General features: G+C 27.3%; 1 protein-coding gene across 6 annotated transcripts in view; it reads right to left on the bottom strand.

Moving 5' to 3' along the window:
- LOC127281875 (polypyrimidine tract-binding protein 2) overlaps window positions 1-27991 on the bottom strand; it is a 492268-nt gene that overhangs the window by 266171 nt on the left and 198106 nt on the right. Inside the window, exon 1 of one of the 6 annotated variants that reach the window (XM_051305849.1) lies at window positions 18202-18691. The exons of the other annotated variants lie outside the window; for them this stretch is intronic. Within the exon in view, the coding sequence (XP_051161806.1) occupies window positions 18202-18204 (3 nt within the window). The 5' untranslated portion in view covers window positions 18205-18691. Of the gene's footprint in view, window positions 1-18201; window positions 18692-27991 lie in introns of those variants that run through there. 6 annotated transcript variants of the gene reach the window in all.

Below are 27991 nucleotides of genomic sequence, written 5' to 3'. Positions count from 1 at the left end.
TAATATTTAAAAAAAAATAAAAAATATTTACCTAAAACAGCGAAAAATTTTGTTACAATAGCAAAAGATTTCGCTAGAATAACGAAAAGATTTAACTGAAACAAATAAAACTTTTGCTACTATAGTGAAATGTTTCGCTGTTCCAGGTAAATATTTTTTTCCCCCCTGTAAGTAAATAATATTAAATAAAAATATTAAAAATGGCTTAAAATAAAGAAGTATTTACTTCATACACACGGAGAAAAAAGATTTCTTTTATAAAGTAACTTTTACTACTTTCAGAGTAAAACTGGACCAACTCGAAGTTTCTGCGCATCTCTGGCAATTTTTACTCCAAAAATAGTAAAATTTACTCTAGAAATAGTAAAACTTACTACGGAAACAGTAAAATTTACTACAGAAATAATAAATTTTACTATTTTTGGAGTAAAAATTGCCAGAGATGCGCAGAAACTTCGAGTTGGTCCAGTTTTACTCTGAAAGTAGTAAAAATTACTTTTTCTTTTTCTCCGTGCATTATTAAATAAAACACTTAGAAAAATAAAAAACAAAAATTTTTAAAATCACTTTTTTTAAAACGGAAAAATATTTTTGTTTATGATAATTTATTTGCCGATAGAATAAAAAAGAATAAAAAAAAAAAAGAACAAGAAAACAGTAGGTGAGAGAAGAGAGTTAACTCGTGACACCTGGAAATCACTTTTCAGCGAGGTTCCGCACGAAGTAACATGCGGAAAGAGGAGGGGAGGGGGAGTGTCAAGGGTCCTCGTGACACCAATAAGATTTTCCAAGAAAAAGCAATCTTGAAAAACAGTTGTCGGTACAAAAGCTTCCAAATGTACTTTACGTTCTTGTTTCCAATAGATAAATCGTTGGCACATCCATTGTTACCAATTTTTTTTTTTTTCGAAAAAATATTTTCAAGGATCTTTAAAAGTACATTTTACCCTTCTTTTTTTAAAAAGTTTTTGTAAAAATAGGAGGGAAAAAAAAGAGATAAAATAATTTTCTTACCAATCGGCAAAAGATTAATGATGTCAAAGTAACTCACCTGAAACATAAAAAGAAAAATTTGTAAGTAAATATTGGAAAAATTAAATAAAAATTATAAACGATAAACAAATAAAAATTATAAACAATAAATAAATAAAAATTATAAACGATAAACAAATAAAAATTATAAACAATAAATAAATAAAAATTATAAACGATAAACAAATAAAAATTATAAACAATAAATAAATAAAAATTATAAACGATAAACAAATAAAAATTATAAACAATAAATAAATAAAAATTATAAATAAAAATTATAAACAATAAATAAATAAAAATTATAAACAAAAAATAAATAAAAATTATAAACAATAAATAATAAGCAATAGAAATAAAAATAGTAAAAATTAATACAATGTAATTTATAAACAATAGGTTTATAAATAAATTATTAATTTGTTTATAAACCCTAAGTTTAAATAAATAATTTTCTTTTTTTTTTGCATAATAATATTCAAATTTATTTTCATCAACTTTGATAAATTTAATAGAGGGTTCATTGTTTTAATCTAAAATGACATTCTATAACTGCCAATCATGCTTCCTCTACTATTTAACACTAAACTAACTTAATATTGCGCTTCAATGAAATGGAGCTTAAACTCTGAATTTTCATTTCGCGAAATGAATTCGCCTCGTTGATTTGCTTTTACGGCTTTTGGAACACTGTTGGTAAATACACGATAACTTTTCCCCAGTTTCATCACCTGATTCTCTCTCTCTCTTAATTGTGAGTACCATGTGAGAGAGGGAAACTCGGAAAAACGAGAATAAGAGAGAAATTAAAGCTAAAGATAAAGACAGAGAGAGATTATGTAAAAAAAAAATTCGAAAAAATGAAAAAAAATTAATAGTAATTAAATTAAATAATTAATAATAATATAAAAAAATAAATTAATAATAATTAATAGCCAAAGAAACGATTATTTGAATAAAATAAATTTTTTTTCCCCAGTTTCAGTCTGACCAAATACTGATCGTTACTACTGAATTTTTGAAAGTTAGGAAAAAAACTAATCCACTACGATTCTTTCTATAAATTATTTCCACCATCGTTTATAATTATTATAATTATAATAATTTATAATAATTATAATTATAATAATTTATAATAATTATAATTAAATAAATTAATTATAATAGAAAAAAATAGAAAGAAAATTAGAAAGGAAAATAATAAAAAAAAAAATTGCAAAAAAAGCAAATAGAAAAATAATTACAAAAAAATAGAGAAAAAATTACAAAAGCGAAAATAGAAATAAAATTATAATAGAAAAATAGAAAGAAAATTAAAAAGGAAAATAATAAAAAAAAATTGCAAAAAAAGAAAATAGAAAAATAATTACAAAAGAATAGAGAAAAAATTACAAAAGCGAAAATAGAAATAAAATTTTAATAGAAAAATAGAAAGAAAATTACAATAGAAAAAAATAGAGAAAAAATTAAAAAAGAAACAAAATTAAAATCGAAAACAATTGAAAATTCCATATATATATATATATATAACTGGGATAAAAAAAAATCCTGACGACGCAGCCATAAACGTATAAGACAATGTTCATGGGACTCATATAGAATTTTATGTTTTACGAGAGAAAAAGAAAAGATTTTTGCAAAACAAAAAGGAAAATAACGTTTCGAGGATAAAACGAAAGAAGCCTACTTCAGGGAGCAAGAGTTGAGTCTGGAATGAGCGTCAGGACCATCGTCTCTAAGTCTTGTCCTCGACTCGAAAAGAGTGCTTCAACCACTACCCTCGTAACGTATATATATAAAGTAAAGGTGCGTATTTACCACGCAATGGTAAAATAGTAACAAAAAAAAAAAAGGAAAGAAAAAAAATCCAAGAGACATCCGGTATAATGTTCAGAATAAGAATCCAGAAACCAGGAAAAAGTCTTTCCATTATAAAAAAAAACGTGCCCCATATATTTGTTTATATTTGTATATAAATTTTTGGTATTTATTTAATTAAATTTTTTTATTATAACAATATATTTATATCAGAAAAGGAATTATAATACTAATTATTTAACAAAAATAAATATTTATTACACTCCACTTGGAAAGATTCCCCAGAAAGTGCCACCTAGAGGTTCTATCAGAATTCCGTCGGAATTCCATCGGAGTTCCAAAGAATTTCCGATGGGATTCCGACGGAGTTCCGACGGAATTAGGACTCTAAAAATTTTGACAAAAATTAATCGGAATTCCGTCTGAACTCCGTCGGAATCCCATCGGAAATACTTTGGAACTCTGATGGAATTCCGACGGAATTAGGTTCGAAGTTCCGGCGGAATTCTGACGGAATTAGGACTCTAAAAATTTTGACAAAAATTAATCGGAATTCCGTCTGAACTCCGGCGGAATTTTGACGGAATTAGGACTCTAAAAATTTTGACAAATATTAATCGGAATTCCATCTGAACTCCGTCGGACTCCCATCGGAAATTCTTTGGAACTCCGATGGAATTCCGACGGAATTACGTTGGAATTTCCGGCGGAATTCTGATAGAACCTTCAGGGGGCACTTTCCGGGGAATTTTTCCAAGTGGGACGCAAAAAAATATTTTTCTAGAATAGCGATATGTTTCACTAAAACAGCAAAAGTTTTCGCTATTCTAGAGAAACATATATATATATCACTATTCCAAAGAAACTTATCGCTGTTGCAGGCGAAGATTATTTTGTGTAATAGACACAAATAAATATTTATTTGATTCAAATAAATAAATGATAAAAAATAAATAAAGTTATTCGAATAATATTATTAAATAAAAATTTATTTGTATTAAATAATTAATGGTATATATTTGTCTCCGAGTCTACTAACTCATTTATTTGTCGTAAATATATTTTATTTAAATCAAAAAATTTATTTGAGCCAAAGAAAAATTTAGTTATAACAAATAAAATTTTTATTTACGCCAAATAAATAGGCTCTGGAATAAATATACGTTTATTTAAATCAAATATATTTTATTTGTTTCAAAATAAATCATTTCTCTGGGATGGATCAATTAAATATTATTGTTTCAAATAAAAGTAATTATTGTTTCAAATACGATAATTATTGTTTCCAATACAGTAATTATTGTTTCAAATACAAATTTATTTAATTCAAAATAAAAATTATTTCGTTCAAAAAATATTCGATTACAGTCAAGTAACCGATTATTATTGGAATCAAATAAATTTTTCTTTTCAGTTCAACATATTTTTTTCTTGGCAATAAATAAAATGCAATTTGATAATCTTTTTGAATGTAAATTTTTGCTTAAGAGACACATAGTTTTTTTTTTTAATTTGTCATTGATGTGGGTTTTAAAATCGTAACTTATTGAGCAAGAGAGAGAGAGAGAGAGAGAGAGAGATTGAAAATATAAGGAGGCAAAAGACGCGCGAGACTAAAGGCGAAATGAGAGTGGGCGAGAATATAGGTGAGCGGGACAGAGAGAATAAATGAGGTAAATTTGCGAGAGAAGAAGAAGAAGAAGAAGAGAAGGAGGCTGGAGAGATCGTAATGCAGTATTGTGGAGATGTGCCTCGAGGCCTCCAGAACTGAAATGTAGCTGGCGTGCAGTTATGTACATGTGAGAGAATGCAAAGAAAGGAATACGCAGTGGGAGCTCTTCTCGAGCGAAAGCTGTAAGCAAATCTCGATTCGAGTCAACCTTGCCCCTTTTTTTTAATATCTCTCTTTTATTATAACAAAAAAAAAGAAAGAATGAAAAGAAAAGAAAATCCTTTCAATCTCTACCAAATCCTGTATATGAAACAATTTTTTTTTCATTCAAAAAATGTTACATTTAAAAAGGAAAAAAATTAGCGATTTGCCTATTATCAAATAAATATTTAATTAACACGAATAAAAATTATTTGGTTCAAGCAAATATTTATTTGATAATAGTGAAGTAACTTATTATTTGAAATAATTTTTTATTTGAATTAAATAAAGGGCATTTGAACCAACAACTTCTGTATTTGAACCAAATATTTACTGGAACCAAATAATTTTTTTTTTGATACAAAAATGGTATTTGAACCAAATATTTACTCGAACCAAATATTTACTGGAACCAAATAATTTTTTTTTGATCCAAAAATAGTAATTGAACCAAATATTTACTCGAACCAAATATTTACTGGAACCAAATAATTTTTTTTTGAACCAAAAATGGTATTTGAACCAAATATTTACTCGAACCAAATATTTACTGGAACCAAATATTTTTTTTTTGATCCAAAAATGGTATTTGAACCAAATATTTACTTAAACCAAATAAATATTTACTTGCACAAAAGAAATATTTACTTGTACAAAATGAATACACTGAAAAAAATTTTATTTCATTTAAATAATCGATTACTTGACTATTATCAAATAAATATTTATTTGTATCAAATAATTATTATTTGAGTCAATTAAATTGTATTCGTTTCAAATACAGAAGATATTGGTTCAAATACAGTTTACTTAATTCAAATATAAATTATTTGAAATTAAATAAAGTGCATTTGAACCAACAACTTCTGTATTTGAAGCAAATATTTACTAGAACCAAATAATTTTTATTTGATCCAAAAATGGTAGTTGAACCAAATATATTTAGTTAAACCAAATAAATATTTACATGTACAAAATGAATATTTACATGAACCAAATAATTTATATTTGAATCAATACCTTCTGTATTTGAAACAAATACCATTTAGTTGACTCAAATAAAAATTATTTTGTTCAAGTTAATATTTATTTTGTACGAATAAATATTTGGTTCAACTACAGTAATTATTGGTTCAAATAAAAATTATTTGGTTCAATTAAATATTTATTTTGTACAAATAAATATTTATTTGGTTCAAATACAGTAATTATTAGTTCAAGTAAATATTTATTTTGTACGAATAAATATTTGTTTGGTTTAAATACAGTAATTATTGGTTCAAGTAAATATTTATTTTGTACGAATAAATATTTATTTGTTTCAAATACAGAGAATTGTTCGTTCCAATACAGTAATTATTGGTTCATATAAAAATTATTTGGTTCAAGTAAATATTTGGTTTAAATACAATAATAATTAGTTAGTACAGTTTATTTAATTCAAATAAAAATTATCCGTTTCAAGTAAATATTTATTTAGTTCAAGTAAATATTTATTTAGTTCAAGTATATATTTATTTTAATCAACTAACTTTATTACTTGAATCAAATAAATTTTTTTTTCAGTATACAGTAATTTTCCAAAATATATATATATATATATAATGGGGAAAAAAGAACTCAATATCTAATAAATAATGTTGCTTCTCTGTACGGAATCTTTTCCTCTTTGAATTCAACTACAATTGAAAAAAAAAAATTCTAGGGATGCTGTGTGGGAACTGTAAGAGAGATTCGGTCACTCCTGAACACTCGGATTAAACGATCGAGCTTTTGCGGGGGTGTGGTATACACATACATATATATATATATAGATATATCAATGGGCGTTGAGAAAAAGTCAAGAAAGAGAAAAGAGGAAGCCAGTAAGTTGTCGTTGAAAAGGTTGCCGAACATCTTTTTCCATTGCGGATCCCCCAGCTCGTGAAACGTGAATGGTCTCAAGTCGAGAGTTGTCTGGCTATCGATTCCCGGCGGTTGAAATCCGAATACACAAGCCTTCTGAATTCCACGATTCACTTCTTCTTTTTTTTTTATTAGTTTCTCTTACGATTTTTGATCTATTACTTATTGGTAATTAAAAATATTTTTTTTAACCTTTTTAATAAGAAAAGAGGAAAAATTGATACAATTTTTTTTTTGGGAAAATAGAATATAAAATTGGGTTTCTATTTTTAGTGCGAAAAATTTGAGTGTTAATTGAAATTTCTACGGAAATGAGACACGGAAATGAAGTGTAATAGCCGAACAGAAGTTAATTGAACAACAAACGTCCATTTTGGTTAAGGTGGCAGAAAGAGGAAAAGGGGGTCATTTCCGACTAATGATAATTTCAAGTCGGCGTCACGTGCCGGTAATATAAATCACCGGGCTTCTAACTCTCCCTCGGAATTGCCTAATATGTCGGCTACTTCCCCTTTCTCGAGGCAAACTATACTAATTCAGCAATGTTTCTGTTTATAAGTTACATCCTAAAAAATATATTTTTTTTTTGAAATAAGGTAGAAAGATAACTTATGCAACATTACAGTGAAAAAAAAAAATTTATTTTATTCAACGCCCTTGAAAATGAAATAAATATTTACTTGAACAAAACAAATATTTACTTCAATCAAATAAATATTTACTTGAACCAAATAAATATTTACCTAATAATAACCAATAATTACCAATTACCAACCAATAATTCAACCAATAATTTCTGTATTTAAACCAAATATTCACTCGAACAAAATAAAAATTAAACTGAACCACGTAATTTTTATTTAAACCAATAATTTTTAAACAAAATTTAAACAAATTTTTTAAAACAACAATTTTTGTATTTCAACCAATAATTTTTGTACTTTAACCACCAATATATGTATTTGAACCAATAATTTTTGTATTTGAACCAAATATTTATTCGTACAAACTGAATATTTACTGGAACCATATAATTTTTATTTGAACCAACACTTTCTTTATTTGAACCAAATAATTTCTATTGGAACCAATAATAATTACTGTATTTGTACCAAATAAATATTTACTCGTAGAAAATAAATATTTACTTAAACCAAATAATTTTTATTTGAACCAATATTTATTTTATTTGAACTAATTTTATTTTTTGTATTCGAATAAAATATTTACTTGAACCAAATAAATATTTACCTAATAATAACCAATAATCACCAATAATCACCAATTAAAAAACCAGTAATTGAACCAATAATTTCTGTATTTGAACCAAATAATTATTATTTGAACCAATAATTACTGTATTTGTACCAAATATTTATTCGTACAAAATAAATATTTACTGGAAACATATAATTTTTATTTGATTAAACAATTCCTGTATTTGAACGTAATAATTTTTATTGGAACCAATAACTACTGTATTTGAACCAATAATTACTGTATTTGAACCAATAATTTTTGTATTTGAACCAAATAATTTTTAATGGAACCAATAATTATTGTATTTGAATCAAATAATTTTTATTGGAACCCATAATTACTGTATTTGAACCAATAATTACGGTATTTGTACCAAATATTTTTTATTGGAACCAATAATTACTGTATTTGAACCAATAATTTCTGTATTTGAACCAATAATTTTTGTATTTGAACCAAATAATTTTTAATGGAACCAATAATTATTGTATTTGAATCAAATAATTTTTATTGGAACCCATAATTACTGTATTTGAACCAATAATTACGGTATTTGTACCAAATATTTTTTATTGGAACCAATAATTACTGTATTTGAACCAATAATTTCTGTATTTGAACCAAATAATTTTTATTTGAACCAATAATTACTATATTTGAACCAAATATTTATTCGTACAAAATAAATATTTACTGGAACCATATAATTTTTATTTGAACCAACACTTTCTTTATTTGAACCAAATAATTTCTATTGGAACCAATAATAATTACTGTATTTGTACCAAATAAATATTTACTCGTAGAAAATAAATATTTACTTAAACCAAATAATTTTTATTTGAACCAATATTTATTTTATTTGAACTAATTTTATTTTTTTGTATTCGAATAAAATATTTACTTGAACCAAATAATTACCATTTGAATTAAATAATATTAATTTAGTAAATTTTCAATATTTACTTAATTTATATTTAAATTTAGAATATACTGGAAAAAAAATTGGCACTTAAAATATATTTCTTAAAAAATTCCCCTTGAAATAAAATTACCAATCTCTCTTTCTCTCTCTCTCTCTCTTTCTCTTTCGCGCGATAAATTAATAAACTTCAAGTGCGTCGAGAAGAATAAAATTGAAGAGATTTTCCAAATTCCTTAGCGCATACTATGGAAAAATTCTTTTTCCTGAAATCCATCTATCTTGCTTTACGAGACGCGCGCGATGGTGAAAATTGTTGGCGTTCGGCGTGCGCGCTATACGATTTTGCATATAATCGCGATTACTGCGAAGAATGTGCGCGATAAAGAAAGAAAAAGGATGAAACAAAAAAAAATGCTAAAATCTGCTTAAAATAAGGGGGGTAAAGTTTTGTAATTTTTTTTTCTTTCACAAATGCGGCACGCGCTTCCATTAAATTTCTTGAGACGCGCGCAAATATATACACAGAGAGAAATATATTTCAACGCATCGTAAAAAATCGCTGCACGTAACATACGATCTTCTTTCTTTTGCACAAGGATCAAGACGATCATCAAGCGATCATAAAACTTGAACCAGAATTTTCTAACAGGAAACTCACTTCAGGTTTCGAGACTTCGTATCATCAAACTTCTTTTTCCCCAGTTATACGAGAGCTCAATGTTCGCGTTTTCTCGTTAAATGAGAGAAGTCGAGAAATGCAGTATAAGGGATACCGGAGAATATCGCGAAAATCCCAGTTAAAAGAAGATCATTTATCTTAAAAGTCGATTTTCATTTTTCTTTATTTTAAAATTTAAAAAAAATAAAAAAAAAAAAAAGTTATTTAATCCGATTGAAACTACAAAATTTTTTAATAATGGAGAAATAATTTTTTTTTTAAATATTTATACATGGAAAAAAATATTTACCTGAAACTGCGAAAGGTTTCACTAAAATAGGGAAAGATTTAACTGGTTCAAGCAAATATTTATTTATAATCAAGTAACTGATTATTTGACATAATTTATTTGAAATAAATAAAGTGCATTTAAACCAAAATAATTACTGTATTCAAACCAACAACTTCTGTATTTGAACCAAATATTTACTAGAAGCAAATAAATATTTACTTGTACAAAAGAAATATTTACTTGAACCAAATAATTTGTATTTGATCAAAATATGGTATTTGAATCAAATATTTACTTAAACCAAATAAATATTTCCTTGATCAAAAGAAATATTTACTTGTAAAAAATGAATATTTACTTGAACCGAATAATTTATATTTGATCCAAAAATGGTATTTGAACCAAATATTAGTTAAACCAAATAATTTATATTTGAATTAAGTAAACTGAATTTGAACCAATAACTTCTGTATTTGAAACGAATACAATTTAATTGACTCAAATAATAATTATTTGATACAAATAAATCCCGTGTGGAAAAAGCCACGATCTTGCCCTCAAGAGTTCGGGGCCCCCGGCGGGGGCCCATGAGGGCTGATCCATATGGCGAATCCATGAGGGGCACCGTAGGGGCCCCGCATGGATCGCCCTCATGATCGATTAGCAAAATTTTCTAAGTCCAAAAATCAAATATTTTTTTATCACCAAAAAATTAATGTTTATAATGATTCAGAACAACGAAAAACGCGTTTTTAATAAAAATATATTTACACTTTTTTGAAAATAACACTCACACTTATGGCAAAATAGATGAGGGCCACCGTAGGGGCCCGCATGGATCGCCCTCATGATCGATTAGCAAAATTTTCTAAGTCCAAAAATCAAATATTTTTTCGTCAACAAAAAATAAATGTTTCCAATGATTCAAAACAACGAAAAACGCGTTTTTAATAAAAATATATTTACATTTTTTTTGAAAATTCACCTGAGATGATTCATGATAATAATCATAAAGCATATAATTAATTATATTTTATAAATTGCATTTGATTGGAAAATATAATTTAATATCTTAACTTTAACTAAATGATGTTAAGCACTTCTCTTTGTTAGGTATTTTTGAAGTTTAAATAGCATCAAGAAGTTATCATTCGTTTTGAAGTAGCGTGCGTAGCGTAGTTGGTAAAGCGTTAGACTCGTAGTCCGTAGGTCGTAGGTTCGATTCCCCCCATGCGTTAGATTTATTTATTTCTCAGGTTTGCGTTTAATCATTAATTCTATGTATGAATTAATTGAAAAATGAAAATATCCGTTAATAGTATGCATAAATTACATATTTTTTAATTTTTTAATTAATTAATTTATTATTACTTTTAATTATATCCGACAGTTAATTAATTAGAACGTTAATTAATAAATTCAATTTGAGTAAGAATTTAATTTAAAATTGAATAAATATTAAATAAATATGTTATTTATTCATAATTTAAGCTTATTTATTATTAATTAACTTTTATTATTAATATTATTGATTAAAAAACATTATGGCAAACTTGAGGGCAAGATGAGGGCAAACGTGAGGGCCCATAAGGGCGCCCGTAGGGGCACCCTCATGGATCGCCCATGCGGGCGCCCTCATCGATGAGCATGTCGTTTCCATGAGGGGCCCCTATGGATCATCCATATGCGGCCCTCATGGCATGAGGGCGATCCATAAGGGCCCCCGCTGGGGGCCCACATCACTTTTCCACACGGGATGTTTATTTGATTTATTTATTTGAATATTTGGTTCAAATACCATTTTTGGATCAAAAAAAAATTATTTGGTTCAAATACCATTTTTGGATCAAAAAAAAATTATTTGGTTACAGTAAATATTTGGTTCAAATACCATTTCTGGATCAAAAAAAAATTATTTGGTTCTAGTAAATATTTGGTTCAAATACCATTTTTGGATCAAAAAAAAATTATTTGGTTCGAGTAAATGTTTGGTTCAAATACCATTTTTGGATTAAAAAAAAATTATTTAGTTCCAGTAAATATTTGGTTAAAATACCATTTTTGGATAAAAAAAATTATTTGGTTACAGTGAATATTTGGTTCAAATACCATTTTTGGATCAAAAAAAAATTATTTGGTTCCAGTAAATATTTGGTTCAAATACAGAAATTGTTGGTTCAAATGCACTTATTTTCTGTTTTCCTTTTTAGTTTTTTTTTGCTACATTTTCTTTACACTTATTTTTTGTTTGTTAATTTTTTTCCATTTTAATTTAGTACAAATTGAACAAAAAACCCAGTTTAATTTTATGTAAACCTCCATTTTTATAAAAAATAAATAAATAAAAATTCCCCGCAAATCAAAATAATATATAATTAACAGACGCTGAGAGTTAGCTCAACAGTTATTATGATAATCAAGGTGAGATGAAATTTTCCACTGTATGTATATACCGCGTATATGACAGGTGGTTATACTGTTTACAAAGTAATTAAGCAGTGAAACAAGAGAAATCTCTGTTAAAGGAGCCGAGAGTGTTGTGGATAGTCAAAGGGTTACCGATTCGCTGGAGTACATTTCCCATCTAGATCCTTTTGGTTTATACATATATATATATATATAGAGTTAACACCCAAGGAATTTCAAACGTATGCAAGGAAGGAGAGAAACATAACACACTTCACATATATTCATTATTAGACTGTCTCTTTCATTATACAAAACTAACAAAAAGCATTCTATCACTTCATGTAACATAAATTAACCAGAATTTCATATTTCTTTTTTCATGATTTTGATTCATTCTTCGTTAAGGAAGATTTATTTTCAATTAAATTTAATTGATTTAATTGGATTTAATTAAAAATTTTACCAAAAAAGGGTTTGGTTCCGATAAAAAAAAACATTTGGTTGGAATTTAAATTTTTTATTATGTTAATTTTGGTTCCACTTGGTTGGAACGATTATTATTGTTAGGGACAATAAAAATCATTTTTCTGATTCGGTATCCTGATTTTGGTTGCGCCGAACCAAAATTTGATTGAAACACTCAAAATTATTATAGACCAACAACAATTTTGGTTGTTCCAACCAAACAATTGGAACGATTTTTATTATTTAGTTTAATAAAAACCATTTTTTTTTAATAATTGAGTATGCTTCTGATTTTGGTTGTGCCGAAACAAAGTATGAGTGGAACAGTCAAAATTATTTTTGAACCAAAAAAATTTTGGTTTGTCCCAACCAAACGTTGAAACAATTTTTATTGTTTAGTTCAATAAAAATCATTTTTCTGATTCGGTATCCTGATTTTGGTTGCACCGAACCAATGTTCAACCAATTCAAAATTTTCAGGCAACCAAAAAAATTTTTTTGGTTTAAATACAAACGAAATGTTTGGTTGGAAAAACCAAACCCTTTTTGTAATATAAACAAACATTTTAAAAATAAAATAAAAAAGAGTAAAGTTTACAAACAAAAAAATGTTTGGAAAAGCAAATAGAGGAGGAAGGAAGAGAAGGAGAGTAATTTTGGTTTTGAGAAGATGTTCGAAATGTATATCACTTTGGATGTTGAGAAGGTCTTAAGGAAAGCGACTAATGTGAGACCAGACGCAAACACACCAACCTCGCACTAATTCGCAGTGAAACAGCCGCAATGGCCCCAAAACAAGGCGAACACACACAACTGGCAATAGCACAAGACTCCTTTCGCACGTGCAAGCAACTGTTCACTCTTCCTTTCTCTCGCGCAGACACGAATAATCCTCGAAACTCACACTCGAGTGTCAACATTCAAGATACAAGAAAGAGAGAGGGGAGGTAGAGAGAGAGAGAAAGAGAGGAACCCTAAACCAATTTTTCGAGACAAATAAGATCTAAAATTAATTTGTTTGAATTTTATAATTTTTAATAGACAGAATTTTATTATCTAGAATTTTATTTGATTCAATAATTTCTGTATTTGAACCAAATAATTTTTATTGGAACCAATAATTATTGTATTTGAACCAATAATTTTTGTATTTAAACCAAATAATTTTTACAGGAACCAATAATTATTCTATTTGAACCAAATATTTATTCGTACAAAATAAATATTTACTGGAAACATATAATTTTTATTTGATCCAACAATTTCTGTATTTGAACCAAATAATTTTTATTTGAACCAAAAATTACTGTATTTGAATCAATAATTTTTGTATTTGAACCAATAATTTTTGTATTTGAACCAATAATTTTTGTATTTGAACCAAATATTTATTCGTACAAAATAAATATTTACTGGAACCATATAATTTTTATTTGATCCAACTATTTCTGTATTTGAAACAAATTATTTTTATTGGAACCAATAATTATTGTATTTGAACCAAATATTTATTCGTACAAAATAAATATTTACTGGAAACATATAATTTTTATTTGATCCAACAATTTCTGTATTTCAACCAAATAATTTTTATTGGAACCAACAATTACTGTATTTGAACCAATAATTATGTTATTTGTACCAAATAATTTTTATTGGAACCAATAATTTTTGTATTTGAACCAAATAATTTTTATTGGAACCAATAATTACTGTATTTGAACCAATAATTTTTGTACTTGAACTAAATAATTTTTATTGGTACCAATAATTACTGTATTTGAACCAAATATTTATTCGTACAAAATAAATATTTACTGGAACCATATTATTTTTATTTGAACCAATAATTACTGTATTTGAACTGAAAATTTCTGTATTTGAACCAAATATTTACTTGAACCAAACAATTTCTATTTGAACCAATAATTTCTTTATTAGAAACAAATACTATTTAATAGAATCAAATAATAATTATTGAATACAAATAAATATTTATTTGATAATAGTCAAGTAACCGATTATTTGAATCAAATAAATTGTTTTTCAATGTGGCAAACAATCAACAGAAAAATTTTGTCACGAATTTTAATAATAATAATTTCATTATTGAATAGTATTAAATAGTATTATTTAAAGCAATAATAGTATTTAATACTATTAATTAGTATTAAATTACTATTAAATAGTATTAAATTGTATTAAGTACTATTAAATACTACTAAATACTATGAAATACTATTAAATACTATTAAATACTATTAAAAAGTATTAAATAGTATTAAACAGTTCTAAATAGTAAACGAAACAAAAAATTTCCCCAAAAATTATTTTACAAAAATTTTTAAAACACCAATATTAATATTATTATTGAAAATAATTCAATAATAAAATTTTTAACCAAAAAAAAAATTGAAAATCTCACAACAACAGAATTTATGAAAAGATATAATGGATCATGTAGGATCGCATATGTGCATATACATATGTATATAGTATAATTTACTATAATATAGCGTTATGAAAGTGAGTAAAATATAAAAATATAAGCACTTTGATTAAGGTTTTTTTTTTTTTTTTTTTTTTTTTTGACAAAATGGTAGGGGGGGTGTGATCAATAATTGAGTTCACAAATGCAGTGAGAGCTTTTGTGGATTGGTTATTTTTTCACATATATCTACATCTTTTATGGATGTTGATAAAACGATATATAATATTCCTTCAACGATTTAATAGGCTCTCGAGGGAACAAAAGAGAGAAAAAAAAACATAAAGTATGAAAAAAAAGAGAGAGAGAGAGAGAGATGGGCATTCGTTCATACTGTTAAAAAATAGTATATGCGATCTCGATGACCCGGTTTATCAAGATTGTAAATAAGAAATTCAAAGAGAGAGAAAGAGAGACCTAGCGGGGTCAAGTGGGATTTCCGTATTATTGTCGTCAAAAATAAAAAAAAAAAAAATTTTTTTATCTATTCAAAATGTTTGCTAAATATTTTATTCACAATTCTTTCTATTTTCACTTCTTTCTAAAAATAATCATATAATCGTATTTTAAATCGTATTATTTTCAATTGTACTGATAGGTATTAAATATAAACAAATTGTTTAAATGATATTTCATGGCAATGATAATTAAATAATATTTACTACACTGAGAAAAAAGGTTTGAGCTGACAACCAAATATTTCATTCAATATATGTGCAACTAAAATTTTTTGGTTGACACAACTAAACTTTAGTTGACAACAACCAAAGTTTGTTTCAGACGACTAAATAAGAAAATGAAAAAGAATTTGGTAGTCTCAACCAAACTTTGGTTGATGTCAACTAAAGTTTAGTTGTGTCATCCAAAAAATTTTAGTTGTGTCATCCAAAAAATTTTAGTTGCACATATATTAAATGAAATATTTGGTTGTCAGCTCAAACCTTTTTTCTCAGTGTAGATTTATTTATAATATTGAAATTTTAAATATAAATAACAAAAAATTTTTTTTTTTGCTAACTGAACAGAATAATAAAAAGTACAAATAAAATTTTGAAATATCCTTATAAATCAAAGAGTTTCGCGGATATGGTGACACATTGACAAATGCCAAACTTTTCTTTAAGAATACTTAAGTCCCGTGGGAAACATAACTTGCTAGATTTTTGCATTAGAGTGGAGGAGTTTTCTTTTATCTTTTCGAAGTAGAAGGATTGTGATAAATTGGAGCAAAGACTATTTCGATAAGTTAAGTAAATTTTTATAAAGTTACTGCTTTTTTTTTTAAAAGAAGTACAGTAGAAAAGTAGAGTAGCAGTAAAAAAAAACAGTCCAAGTAGTAAAAGGTAAAATAAAAATAATATTAATAATAATTATTATCATTATCATTATTATAAATAATTTGTAAAAAGCTCATAAAGAAAAAATTTCTAACCCTTTTAACGAAGGTTGGGAGCATAAACCAATTTCCATATATTTTATTCTATTAATTTTCTGTTACAATTAAAAATTATATTACTAGGGGAAAATAAAAATTCCCTTTTTTTTTATTAAGCTCAAGGCCCTAATGTAAAAATGAGCTAGTTAATTCAGCACAAACTACAAGATGAAAATTATGTTAATTCCCTTTGAGTACTTACAGTAAAGCATCTAATTTTCAAGAAGAATTAAATAAATAACGAGTTATGTTTGTACCGTATTTTCATGATGGATTGCCCCCGGCATATTTTGTAAACACCAGAAATGTTGCTTTGTATTTTCCAAGCACAAAGTAATATTATAATATAATGTGTATACCTCCCCTTTTATTCTAAACGGAGAGAGAGAGAGAAAGAGAGATGTTGCAAATATAATTGATAATTTTGTTTATGTTTAAATTAAAGGGAAATAAAATCAGAATATATTTATGTTTATTTATTTATTGTATATTGGGTAATAATAATTTATTTATTTCGATCAGGAAGAAACCAAATCAAAACCAAAACAAATAAAAATTCATTCCGAATTAAATAAGAAACAATAAAGGAAACCAAAATTTTTTTGTGCCAATTAAAATTTGGTATTAAAGATTGCTTAGGACATCTGAAGTTCGGTTAGGTTAAGAAAATTTTGATTCTGCCGATTTCAATTTGGTTAGGATAACTAATGTTTGATTAGGACAACTGAAATTTGGTTGTACCAACTAGTTTGATTGTGCCAACTAAAGTTTGGTTATGCCATTTAAAGTTAAATTAGGACAACAAAATTTTAGTTGTGCCATTTAAAATTAAATTAGGACAACAAAATTTTAGTTGTGCCAATCAAAATTTTGTTGGTACTACCAAATAAGAAAATTAATGGAAAGGTTGTGCCAACTAAAATTTGCCTATCCTAACTGAATTTAGTTAGGCAAATAAAATTTTGGGTTGTCTTAAAAAAAATTTATTTGGCCCATCTAAATATAAAAAATAAAATTTGTTTGTGCCAACTGAAGTTTGGTTATGTCAATTAAAGTTGAATTGGAATAACAAAATTTTAGTTGGGTCAATTTTGTTGGTATAATTAAGAAAATTAATGCAAGGATTGTACCAACTAATGTTTGATTGTACCAACTAAAGTTTTGTTCTGCCAACTGAATTTGGATTAGGAAAACAAAATTTTGGTTGTCGCAATCAAATTTTAGTTGGCTCCACCAAATAAGATGAACGAAATTTGTTTGTGCCAACTAATGTTTGGTTATACCAACTAATGTTTGGTTATACCAACTAGATTTTGGCTATACCATGTAGATTTTGGTTAGTTCAACTAAATTTAATTAGAACAGCTAATGTTCGATCAAGCCAACTGAAGTTTGATTATGCCAATTAAAGTCATGCCAATTAAAATCATGCCAACTAAAGTTTGATTACAACAGTAAAATTTTAGACCAAACTTTACTTGGCATAACTAATTTTCTTCTCCTCCTCAAAACTTTAGTTAGCAGAACCAAATAAAAAATATAAAGAAAAGATTACGTCAACTAAAATTCACATTTTATATGTTTTGTTGTGTCTTTTTTTGCATAGGCTAAAATAAAAAAAAATCATGTTCTACATCATACCATAGCGTTTTTGATGCGATCAACAGGCTGCAATAGAACGGTGGCAGTGCCGAGAGGACGATGATGTTGTAAATGCTGCAGATGATGATGATGATGCTGCAGATAATCGAGCCGAGGCTGTGTTGCTGCAGCGGCAGCTACAATACTTGCCGTGCAGGTGCAAGTACAAGTGCACGACAAATTACAAGCCTGCTGTTGTAATTGACTGACAAAACCTGGTGCAGTTTGTCCTGATGCAGCAGCAGCAGCGGCGGCGGCGGCTGCAGCAGCCGCTGAATGATGTAGAGGTGGTGGCAGGGGCACCGCACCACCCGGCACAAAGGAGTACGAGTGAAAATACGTCGTGGCGCTTGATGAACTCAATCTATTGTCCTCGGCTCGTGAGTCGATTATGATTGCGGCACAACAAGATTGCTTTTCCTTTTCCTCAAACTGATTTTGATATTCGTTAATCACACAATTACTGATAATTCTCTTCTCTTCGTTGTTCTCGCTACTGCTGCTATTACTGCTGCTGCTGCTGTTATTCTCAATTCTCCTTGTTTCTTGCGACCAATAAATTTGCACACCGCCAAAATTTGTAAATTGTTCGCCAAACCACCACAGCTTGTCGGAGGATTAAATTCAAAATCGCGCGCGCGTCTTCAACAACTCTTTTCCCTTCTAATCTGTATTCCTTTCCCTTTTTCTTCTTTATACAAATAAATATCTCAGAGAACAAATTTTTTTTTTTCTATAACATCTAAAAAGGATTTTAGAGAATAATATTTTTATTCTCAAGTGTTCTTTTTCGAATACTTTGTTTAATTGAAACGACGTAGGATAATGTGGAAATTGTATTGTCTCAATGAGACCACACTGGGTGCGAGATTTTTTTGAGTGCACGGATTATTTTTTAGGGGGTAGGGGTTTTTTTCTTGAAAGGGTGCGTTACATATATAAATATATATTATCTAGACCGATTGCTCGGCAAGGAAGGTAGTACAAAGTGCTAAAAGAGCCGCTAGCTGAAAATGATTGTCACGAGGTTTTTCGAGGCAAAGACAGAGCTTTGAGATTTGTCACGCGCGCGCATATATGTCTCAATGCCCGCCGGTTATAATATGCGCGTGTGCGGATATGTACGTGTTTATATATCGGTAATATATTTTCTTAAAATTTTTTTTTTTAATATATATATATATAATATATAATATATATAAATAGGGAAGAGACACGCAGATTCGGCAATTCGAGATCACATTTAAGAAGTGCTTTTTAATTTTTAAGCACCTGACTCACTACTATTGATTGTCTTGACGCGATTCTTTTGGATCACTTGAATTTACAATTCTTTATAATCCTAATTTAATGTTCAATAAAATTATAAATATCATTTGGGTCTAAGAAAAAGAGAGCTCCCTTTTTTTCCCCCTCTCGAAGGACCCCTTCGACAAGGATTGTTTCAAAAAAGGGAACAAGATGGCACAGTATTTAAAAAAAAATTTTTGGGCCAGAGCACAGGGATAAAGGGGGGAGTTGCGTCGGACACGTTTTTTTTAACGAATCGCGATTATTTTCTTTTTTTTTTTGGTAAAAAGGAACTCTCGTTCCGAAGGACGTTTTTGATGATGATAGGGTTTCTCAGTCTCAGGTATGTGTGTAAAAGAGAAAGGTCGTCGTCGTCTTGGATAAAGCAAAGCTTGTTCTCTTATTGGTGAATTCGGCTTGCGGAAACAAAGCTATTGTTTTTATTTTTGGTCCAGATTTCTTTCGCGTGACCGGTTTTTCTGTGAGTAAGAGAGAGAGAGAGGGAGAGAGAGACACGTACCGCGTGTGTTTTTTTTTTGCTTGCGATAAATATTTCTTTTTGGTCTCCTTTTTTTCGCGAGAGAGTGCGGGTGCTTGATTTGGTAAATTTTGTTTTGTTTTTGCTTTTTTTTTGGTTTTAAAAAGGACAGAGAGCGGTAAGTGTGATTTGAGAGGTGGAACGACTGAGAGAGCGTCCTACTCGATCGCCTAGCTTGACACAACTAGCGCCTCGATGAGAGTCGCGGATCGCGGGTTTCAAAACTCAATCTCCCACTACAAACGGTGTGGGATGTGAGGGCCAATCATCACAGAGGCGGGGCCGAACATGCGCGAAAAACACCGACATTGTCCGAGTCTGCGTCACGAATCACTTCGCGGGTAAAATCTCCACGTCTTTCCTCTCTTCCTCCCTCCTCATCCTCCTCCTCCTCCTCCTGGCGTTCTACCTCATTCCCCATTCCCCCTTTTGCTGCCCTTCTCATCTAACCCGTCCATCTCTCTTTCTCTCTCCGTGTATATCTGTTTGTCTTTCTTTATCTCTTTTTCGCTCTTCGTGCGTTCCTCTCTTCACTCTTATAAACTGACGCTCTTTCTCTCTCTCTCTCTCTTTCTCTTTTCTGTCTTTCGCTGTTTCTGTTTCTCTCATTCTATTTTTTCTTTCCCTCTTTCTCCAATGGAAAAATAGAATATATAAAAAGAGAGAAAAAATTCTCCGTAGAAAAATAGAATGTAGGAAACAAAAAAAAAACTCCGGGAGAAATAGAATATATAAAGAGAGAATCAGAGAGAGAGAGAGAGAGAAAGAGAGAGTCTCAGCACCTTGCATTTCGCGTACAACCTACAAACCCCACAAACTCACCACCCGCGGCCAAGTCACCTAGGCTGCAATCTTCCACGTTTCCATCAACTCTATCCACTACTGCCGCTTTTCCACCTCCAGCTTTCCTGACCCGAAAAATTAATAACTTCTTTTTCCACTTCCCCCTGCTTCTCTCTCTCTCTTTCTCTCTCCATTGTAGATATAAGAGGGATGAAGGCAACTGCGTTCATCGCGTCTCAATGTTGCATCCATTTTTATGCCAAGGGAGAAAAGAGAGAAAGAGAATATCTCATTTATCGACGTATTCGCACTTTTGCTTTAGGTTTCTTGTCTTTTGCCAACTTCTCAAGTTTCTTTTTGAAAGAAAATTCTCGTTTCAACTTTCTCTCTATCTCGTATTTAAACCAATTTACAGAAAGAGAAAGAGATTTCATCTTATTTTTTCTATATAGGCGATTATTTTGCAAAAGGGGAAAAAGTTTTTTTTTTTTTTTTTTTTTTGTTTCGCAAATTATTTCCAATTTTCGATTATGTGAATGGAAAAGAATAATTTTAGTAAAGTTTGGTAATAGTAGTTTTTAGTAAAAAAAAAAAAAATAATTTTTTTCAGAAAAACAAATAAAGCATATATAAATACATGGAAAACAAAATTTGATACTCGATTACTTGATTAATATCAAAAAAATATTTATTTGTATCAAATAAATAGTTATTTGTACCAAATAAATAGTTATTTGTACCAAATAAATAGTTATTTGTACCAAATAAATAGTTATTTGTATCAAATAAATAGTTATTTGTACCAAATAAATAGTTATTTGTACCAAATAAATAGTTATTTGTACCAAATAAATAGTTATTTGTACCAAATAAATAGTTATTTGTACCAAATAAATAGTTATTTGTACCAAATAAATAGTTATTTGTACCAAATAAATAGTTATTTGTACCAAATAAATAGTTATTTGTACCAAATAAATAGTTATTTGTACCAAATAAACAGTACCAAATAAATAGTATCAAATAAATAGTTATTTGTACCAAATAAATAGTTATTTGTACCAAATAAACAGTACCAAATAAATAGTATCAAATAAATAGTTATTTGTACCAAATAAATAGTTATTTGTACAAAATAAATAGTATCAAATAAATAGTTATTTGTACCAAATAAATAGTTATTTGTACCAAATAAATAGTTATTTGTACCAAATAAATAGTTATTTGTACCAAATAAATAGTTATTTGTACCAAATAAATAGTTATTTGTACCAAATAAATAGTTATTTGTACCAAATAAATAGTTATTTGTACCAAATAAATAGTTATTTGTACCAAATAAATAGTTATTTGTACCAACTAAATAGTTATTTGTACCAAATAAATAGTTATTTGTACCAAATAAACAGTACCAAATAAATAGTATCAAATAAATAGTTATTTGTACCAAATAAATAGTTATTTGTACAAAATAAATAGTATCAAATAAATAGTTATTTGTACCAAATAAATAGTTATTTGTACCAAATAAATAGTATCAAATAAATAGTTATTTGTACCAAATAAATAGTATCAAATAAATAGTTATTTGTACCAAATAAATAGTATCAAATAAATAGTTATTTGTACCAAATAAATAGTATTTTGTACCAAATAAATAGTATCAAATAAATAGTTATTTGTACCAAATAAATAGTATTTTGTACCAAATAAATAGTATCAAATAAATAGTTATTTGTACCAAATAAATCAGGGCCCTAGTAGGGAATGAAACGCCACACCTGGTCAGGGCCAAATCAGGGCGACCAGAAAATATAGATTTTCTAATAAGGGACACATCAGACGTGGCGTTTCATTCTCTAATAAGGCAGCCTAATCCGGCCCCGATCTGGGCCCTGACAAAATTTGTGCCCGTGATTCAAATAAAAATTATTTGGTACAAGTAAATATTTATTTGATAATAGTCAAGTAATCGAGTATTTGAATCAAATATTTTTTTTTCACTTTAAGGCTCATAATTATTTATTTTGGTAATAGTCAAGTAACGAATAATTGAAATAAAAAAAAAAATTTTTTTTTCCATTACATATAAAACTCTCCCTATTTAAGAGCAAATTAAAACTCTTTTAAAGAAAAACGTTTCTATATGGACAATTTAATTTAAAAATACATCTAATTTTCAATAATAACGAGAAGTGCATTACATTGATGTTTGCATATCAAGTGAATATTGCATAAAAATTTAATACGTTATAAATTGCGATGAAAACATTTTTTGAAAAATACAGTAATACACTGTAATAAATGCACTCCATTTTGAAAAGAAAATTTTTTTTTGATACATCACATTTTAATACAATAATATATATAGTGGAAAAATAAATTTTTCATGAAAACAAACAACATTTTCTGCTGAATAAAAAATTGTTGAACAAATTTAAATTTCAAACTTTCGTATAAATAAACTAATTATTCATTTTCATTTTCGATTTTTTCTTTTAATAAAAATGAATATAGAATAATTTGTGAAATTTTGTGATTTCATTCGCCCCGAGGGATTTTAGGAAGTAAACACTTTTTTTTCGTTTTTTTTTTGGGAGAGGGAGGAAAATTCATATTTCCGTGAACTTAATCCTACTTTGTTCCATGAGGTTCTGCTTTTTGGGGGCTCTAAATGGGATCGACTCTCGAAAATGAAATCCGCGGATTGATATTCGTTGTGCAAGGACTCTCTGGGAAGAGTTCCGAGTGTTTGTTCGAAAGCGGAGATTGCTCCTCTTGGGGGTGCAAAAAAAAAGAGAGAGAAAAGAAAAATGTGAGAGAAAAAAAAGGATTTTTCACTGTAATCATTTCATTAACAATTCGTTTAAGCATTTTGTGTACAGTAAAAAAAAAAAAAATTTTATGTGGTTCCAAATAATCGGTTAGTTAATTATTTATTTTTTTTGGACTAAATAAATATTTATTTGAACAAAAAATTAACTATTGATTCGAATACAATTTATTTGATTCAAAAAAATTATTACGACCAAATAAATAATTATTTGGTACAGATAAATAATTATTTGGTGTAGATAAATATTTATTTGGTACAGATAAATAATTATTTGGTGCAGATAAATATTTATTTGGTACAGATAAATAATTATTTGTTGCAGATAAATATATATTTGATAAAGATAAATAATTATTTGATGCAGATAAATAATTTTGATACAAAATTGTAACGAACAAAGTGCATAAAATGTATTCACATTGTATAGAAGAACATCAAACACAATAGCGAGAAGCTTTTTTTTTTGAATTGCGATTCTTTTGTTGTAATTATGTATTATTAAAATGTTATTCTTGAAAATCCTGTAATTTATGTTTATATATATATATATATATATATTAAATTAGAAACAAAACTACAGGTAGAAAGGAAGCGTTGAAAGAATGCAAAAGTAACATTTTGCTAACTCAGGGGGAAATGTATATAACTTGGATGTTGCACGCAATGCGGATTAAACTATTCAGTGAACCTCCGAGATTGCTCACTGGCTGTATAACCATGACGAAATTGGCAAAACGACTCACTTTGTCGTTATAGTAGGGAACTTTCACACGCTTCATTCCTTTTCTTCTTCCAAAGTATAATTCACTAAATACATGTTTAGTTTCATTTACAATTAATATTTGCAATTAATTGACAAAATTAATTATAATTTAAAAAAAAAATAACATTTTTTCCAAATTCGCGTTTACACACAGGAAAATGATATATTTATCTCAGAGACGCAAATAAATATTTATTTGTTTCAAATAAAATGAAATAAAAATTTTATTTCTGCTAAATAAAATTTTATTTGTGCAAAATTAAATTTTATTTGACAAAAAATAAAAAGCTACAGGCAAAAAAAATTTTCATTTACAACAGCGATATGTTTTACTAAAACAGCAAAAGTTTTCGCTATTCTAGAGAAATATATCGCTATATCAGAGAAACTTATCGCTGTTCCAGGTAAACATTTTTTTTGCCTGTACTAGGCTCTGAGACAAATATATTTTTAATTGATTCAAATAAATTTTATTTTCTCTCAAATGCAAATTTCTTTCTCCAGATGTAGAGCCTGTTATTGCATCCTTCCTAAATTAATTTCCACATTTAAAAAAAAATTCAGATCTAAATTTTAAAATATAAATTAACTCTCCCCCTTCTCTTCATCCACTAATTTAAAATTTGACCAAAATTATATGGAAATTGACCCAATATAATAAAAATAAAAAAAAAAAATGAAAATACCTCATAATTTTTTTTTTTACAACCCAATTCTGAAAATCGTGAAAAGAAGCATGAAATGAAGAAAGTTGACAATAAAATCTACCTAACTTTGATTTAAGGTTTGACGATTATTTGACTTTCGTAAGAAAAAAAAAATTCTGTATGTATGCGTGAAATGAAGAAAAATTTTTCACAATCACAAGAAATCTCGGTGTCTCATAATTTTTATACGACTTTTTTTTTACTATACGACTATGTGAATTTTTTCAAGATGCATTTACGCGAGAAAATTACTTTTTAATTGTTTCTAAAGAAAAGAAAAGGTAAGCGAACAAATTTATATTTAATTTTTCTTTTTCATTTTCGAAAAGTTCACGCGACATATGAAAATTGTCCCTTTTATTTTCTTATATATATATATATGTACAGGACGACCCGCATGTTTAACTTTCACCCTTGAAAAAATAGAAACTTAATTTTACACTCTTGTGCGGTAATTTCTGGGAAATAGAAATAACAGCGAGTATATATATATATATATGTGAGTATGTGTATTTTGCATTCCGGCGATCTTTTAATGCCTTGTATTTGTCTCTGTGGTGTGTGGCGCAATACGAGCGCTCTTTAACGATAGCAAAAACAGCTGACGGTATGATTTTATGTTAAGTATTCAGTGGTATTATCATCTCGGAATGTCGCAGTGAAATAAAAAAAATGCCTCAACCTTTTCTTCAATTTTTTTTTTCTTTTTTTTATATAGCTTTAAAAATTGTCCACTTTATCGCAGTTTTCTATAAGGTTAAGGATGTTAAAAAAAAAAAGTATAACTTTCAATCCAACACTCAGAAAAAAATTCGTTTGAAGCAACCAAATTTTGGTTAAATCGACAAAATAAATGCATTGATATACATAGTTAACCAAACATTTGGTTGCATAAACCAAACGTTTATTTAGCTCTAATCAAATTTTTTCTTTGTTCAAAAAATTTATTAAAATAAACCAAACAGTTATTTAGATCAAATAAATATTTATTTGAATTAAACAAATTTTGTTTTGAACTAACCAAAAAATTGGGTAAATATAAAAAAATGGTACATTTGGTTCAAAGATATCTTTTTTTTTGAGTGTATATTGTTAAATTCGCTAATATTTTCTTCAACACAAAACTATTTTTTTCCTCTCCTTTTAGTAAAATAAGAAAATTTTATCTTAAAATATTGAAATAAAAAAATTAAACCCATTGAATTTCTAAAATTAATTTTGGAAAATTTTCATCTATGTAATAATAAATTTAATATTAAAAATTAAATTTAAAGAATTGAATTTAACTTAAAATAGTAAAAATATGACTAATTCGAATAAGTGATTTATTTTTTGATTTTCAATTAGTAGAATTTAACTAAATAATTAGTAAAAAAGAATAAAATTTGTTGACTATGAAATTTGTAAAGTTGAATTAAAATTTGAATTAGTAAAGTTTAACTAATTCGAATTTTACTAATTTAATAGTCAACTAATTTTGTTTACTATTAATTAGTTAAATTGCATTTATTCAAAATCAAAAAGTTAGTTACTAATTCCAATTTTACTAATTCAAAAGCTAAAAATGATTCACCAATTCAAATAAATTAAAAATTTTTACTAATTACTTAATAATTACTGAATTAGTCGAAATTTTAACTAATTGGAATTACTCTCTAAATCTGAATTAGTAAAAATGTTTACTAATTTGAATTAGTGACTCACTTTTTGCTTCTGAATTAGTAAAATTTTACTAATTGTTAGTAAAAGTTACTAATAATTAGTAGAATTTTACTAATTGAGAAGCAAAAAGTGAGTCACTAATTCAAATTAGTAAAAATTTTTACTAATTCAGATTTAGAGAGTAGTGACTCACTTTTTGCTACTGAATTATAATAATTTACCTACTTTAAATTTTATTAATTTGACAGTAAAAAAAAAATTTTTTTTATTATTAATTTGTTAAATTCTACTAATTCAAAAGCAAAAAGTGATTCACTAATTTGAATTAGTTAAAATTTCTACTAATTCAGTAATTATTGAGTTACTAATAAAAATTTTAAGTAATTTGAATTTGTGAAATAATTTTTGCTTTCGAATGAGTAAAATTTAACTAATTAATAGTAAAAAAAAATATTTTACTATCGAATCAGTAAAATTATGCAAAAAGTCACTAATTCAAATTTTACTAAATCGATAGAAATATTTTTAACTATTAATTAGTTAAAGTTTACTAATTCAAAAGATAATACTAATTTCAAAAAAATTAGTGAAAATTCTTACTAATTTAAATTAATACCTCACTTTACACTAATTCCGATTTAGAGGCAGAAAAATTGAAATTAAAAATAGCAATAAGATTATCGAAGATAAACAAAAATTAAAAAAAAATTTGAATATACCAAATAATTTTGAAAAATTCAAAACAAAAAAAAGTATTAAAACACGAAAATTACAATTTTCACATAACCTTTCTAAGGGGAAAACAATTTTTTTGCAAAACCATCGATAATTTTTTTTAATATATATAAAAAGTGTGGAAACTTCAAACGAGTTCAATTTTTATTTTCTTTCAAAATTCAACATCAAACTGCAAATTAATGAGTCTACATTTCCCCAACTACGAGAACTAATTAGGATCATTTTATCATAAACTTTAACACTTGAGTAAGTAATTAGACGTATTTGCTTATTTTAACAAGTTTTCTTCTCCTCTTTTTTTTTTTTTAAATAAAAATTCACGATCTTGGTTATAAGGTGTATTTAGTGGACTTAATTTTTTTTTTAACAAGAACAATTCTCTGCCCCGAAGGAAGAAAATTTCGTCTCGATTACTTTGTTCAGCTTGAGGGGATCTTTAGTGATTGGTGAAATATGACTTCTAAGTTGGAGGC

Source organism: Leptopilina boulardi, unplaced genomic scaffold (assembly GCF_019393585.1).
Source record: "Leptopilina boulardi isolate dan_hultmark-lab unplaced genomic scaffold, ZJU_Lbou_2.1 LbouV2_278, whole genome shotgun sequence".
In the NCBI taxonomy this organism is placed as follows: Eukaryota; Metazoa; Arthropoda; class Insecta; order Hymenoptera; family Figitidae; genus Leptopilina; species Leptopilina boulardi.
This window is presented reverse-complemented; position numbering and strand designations above follow the sequence as displayed.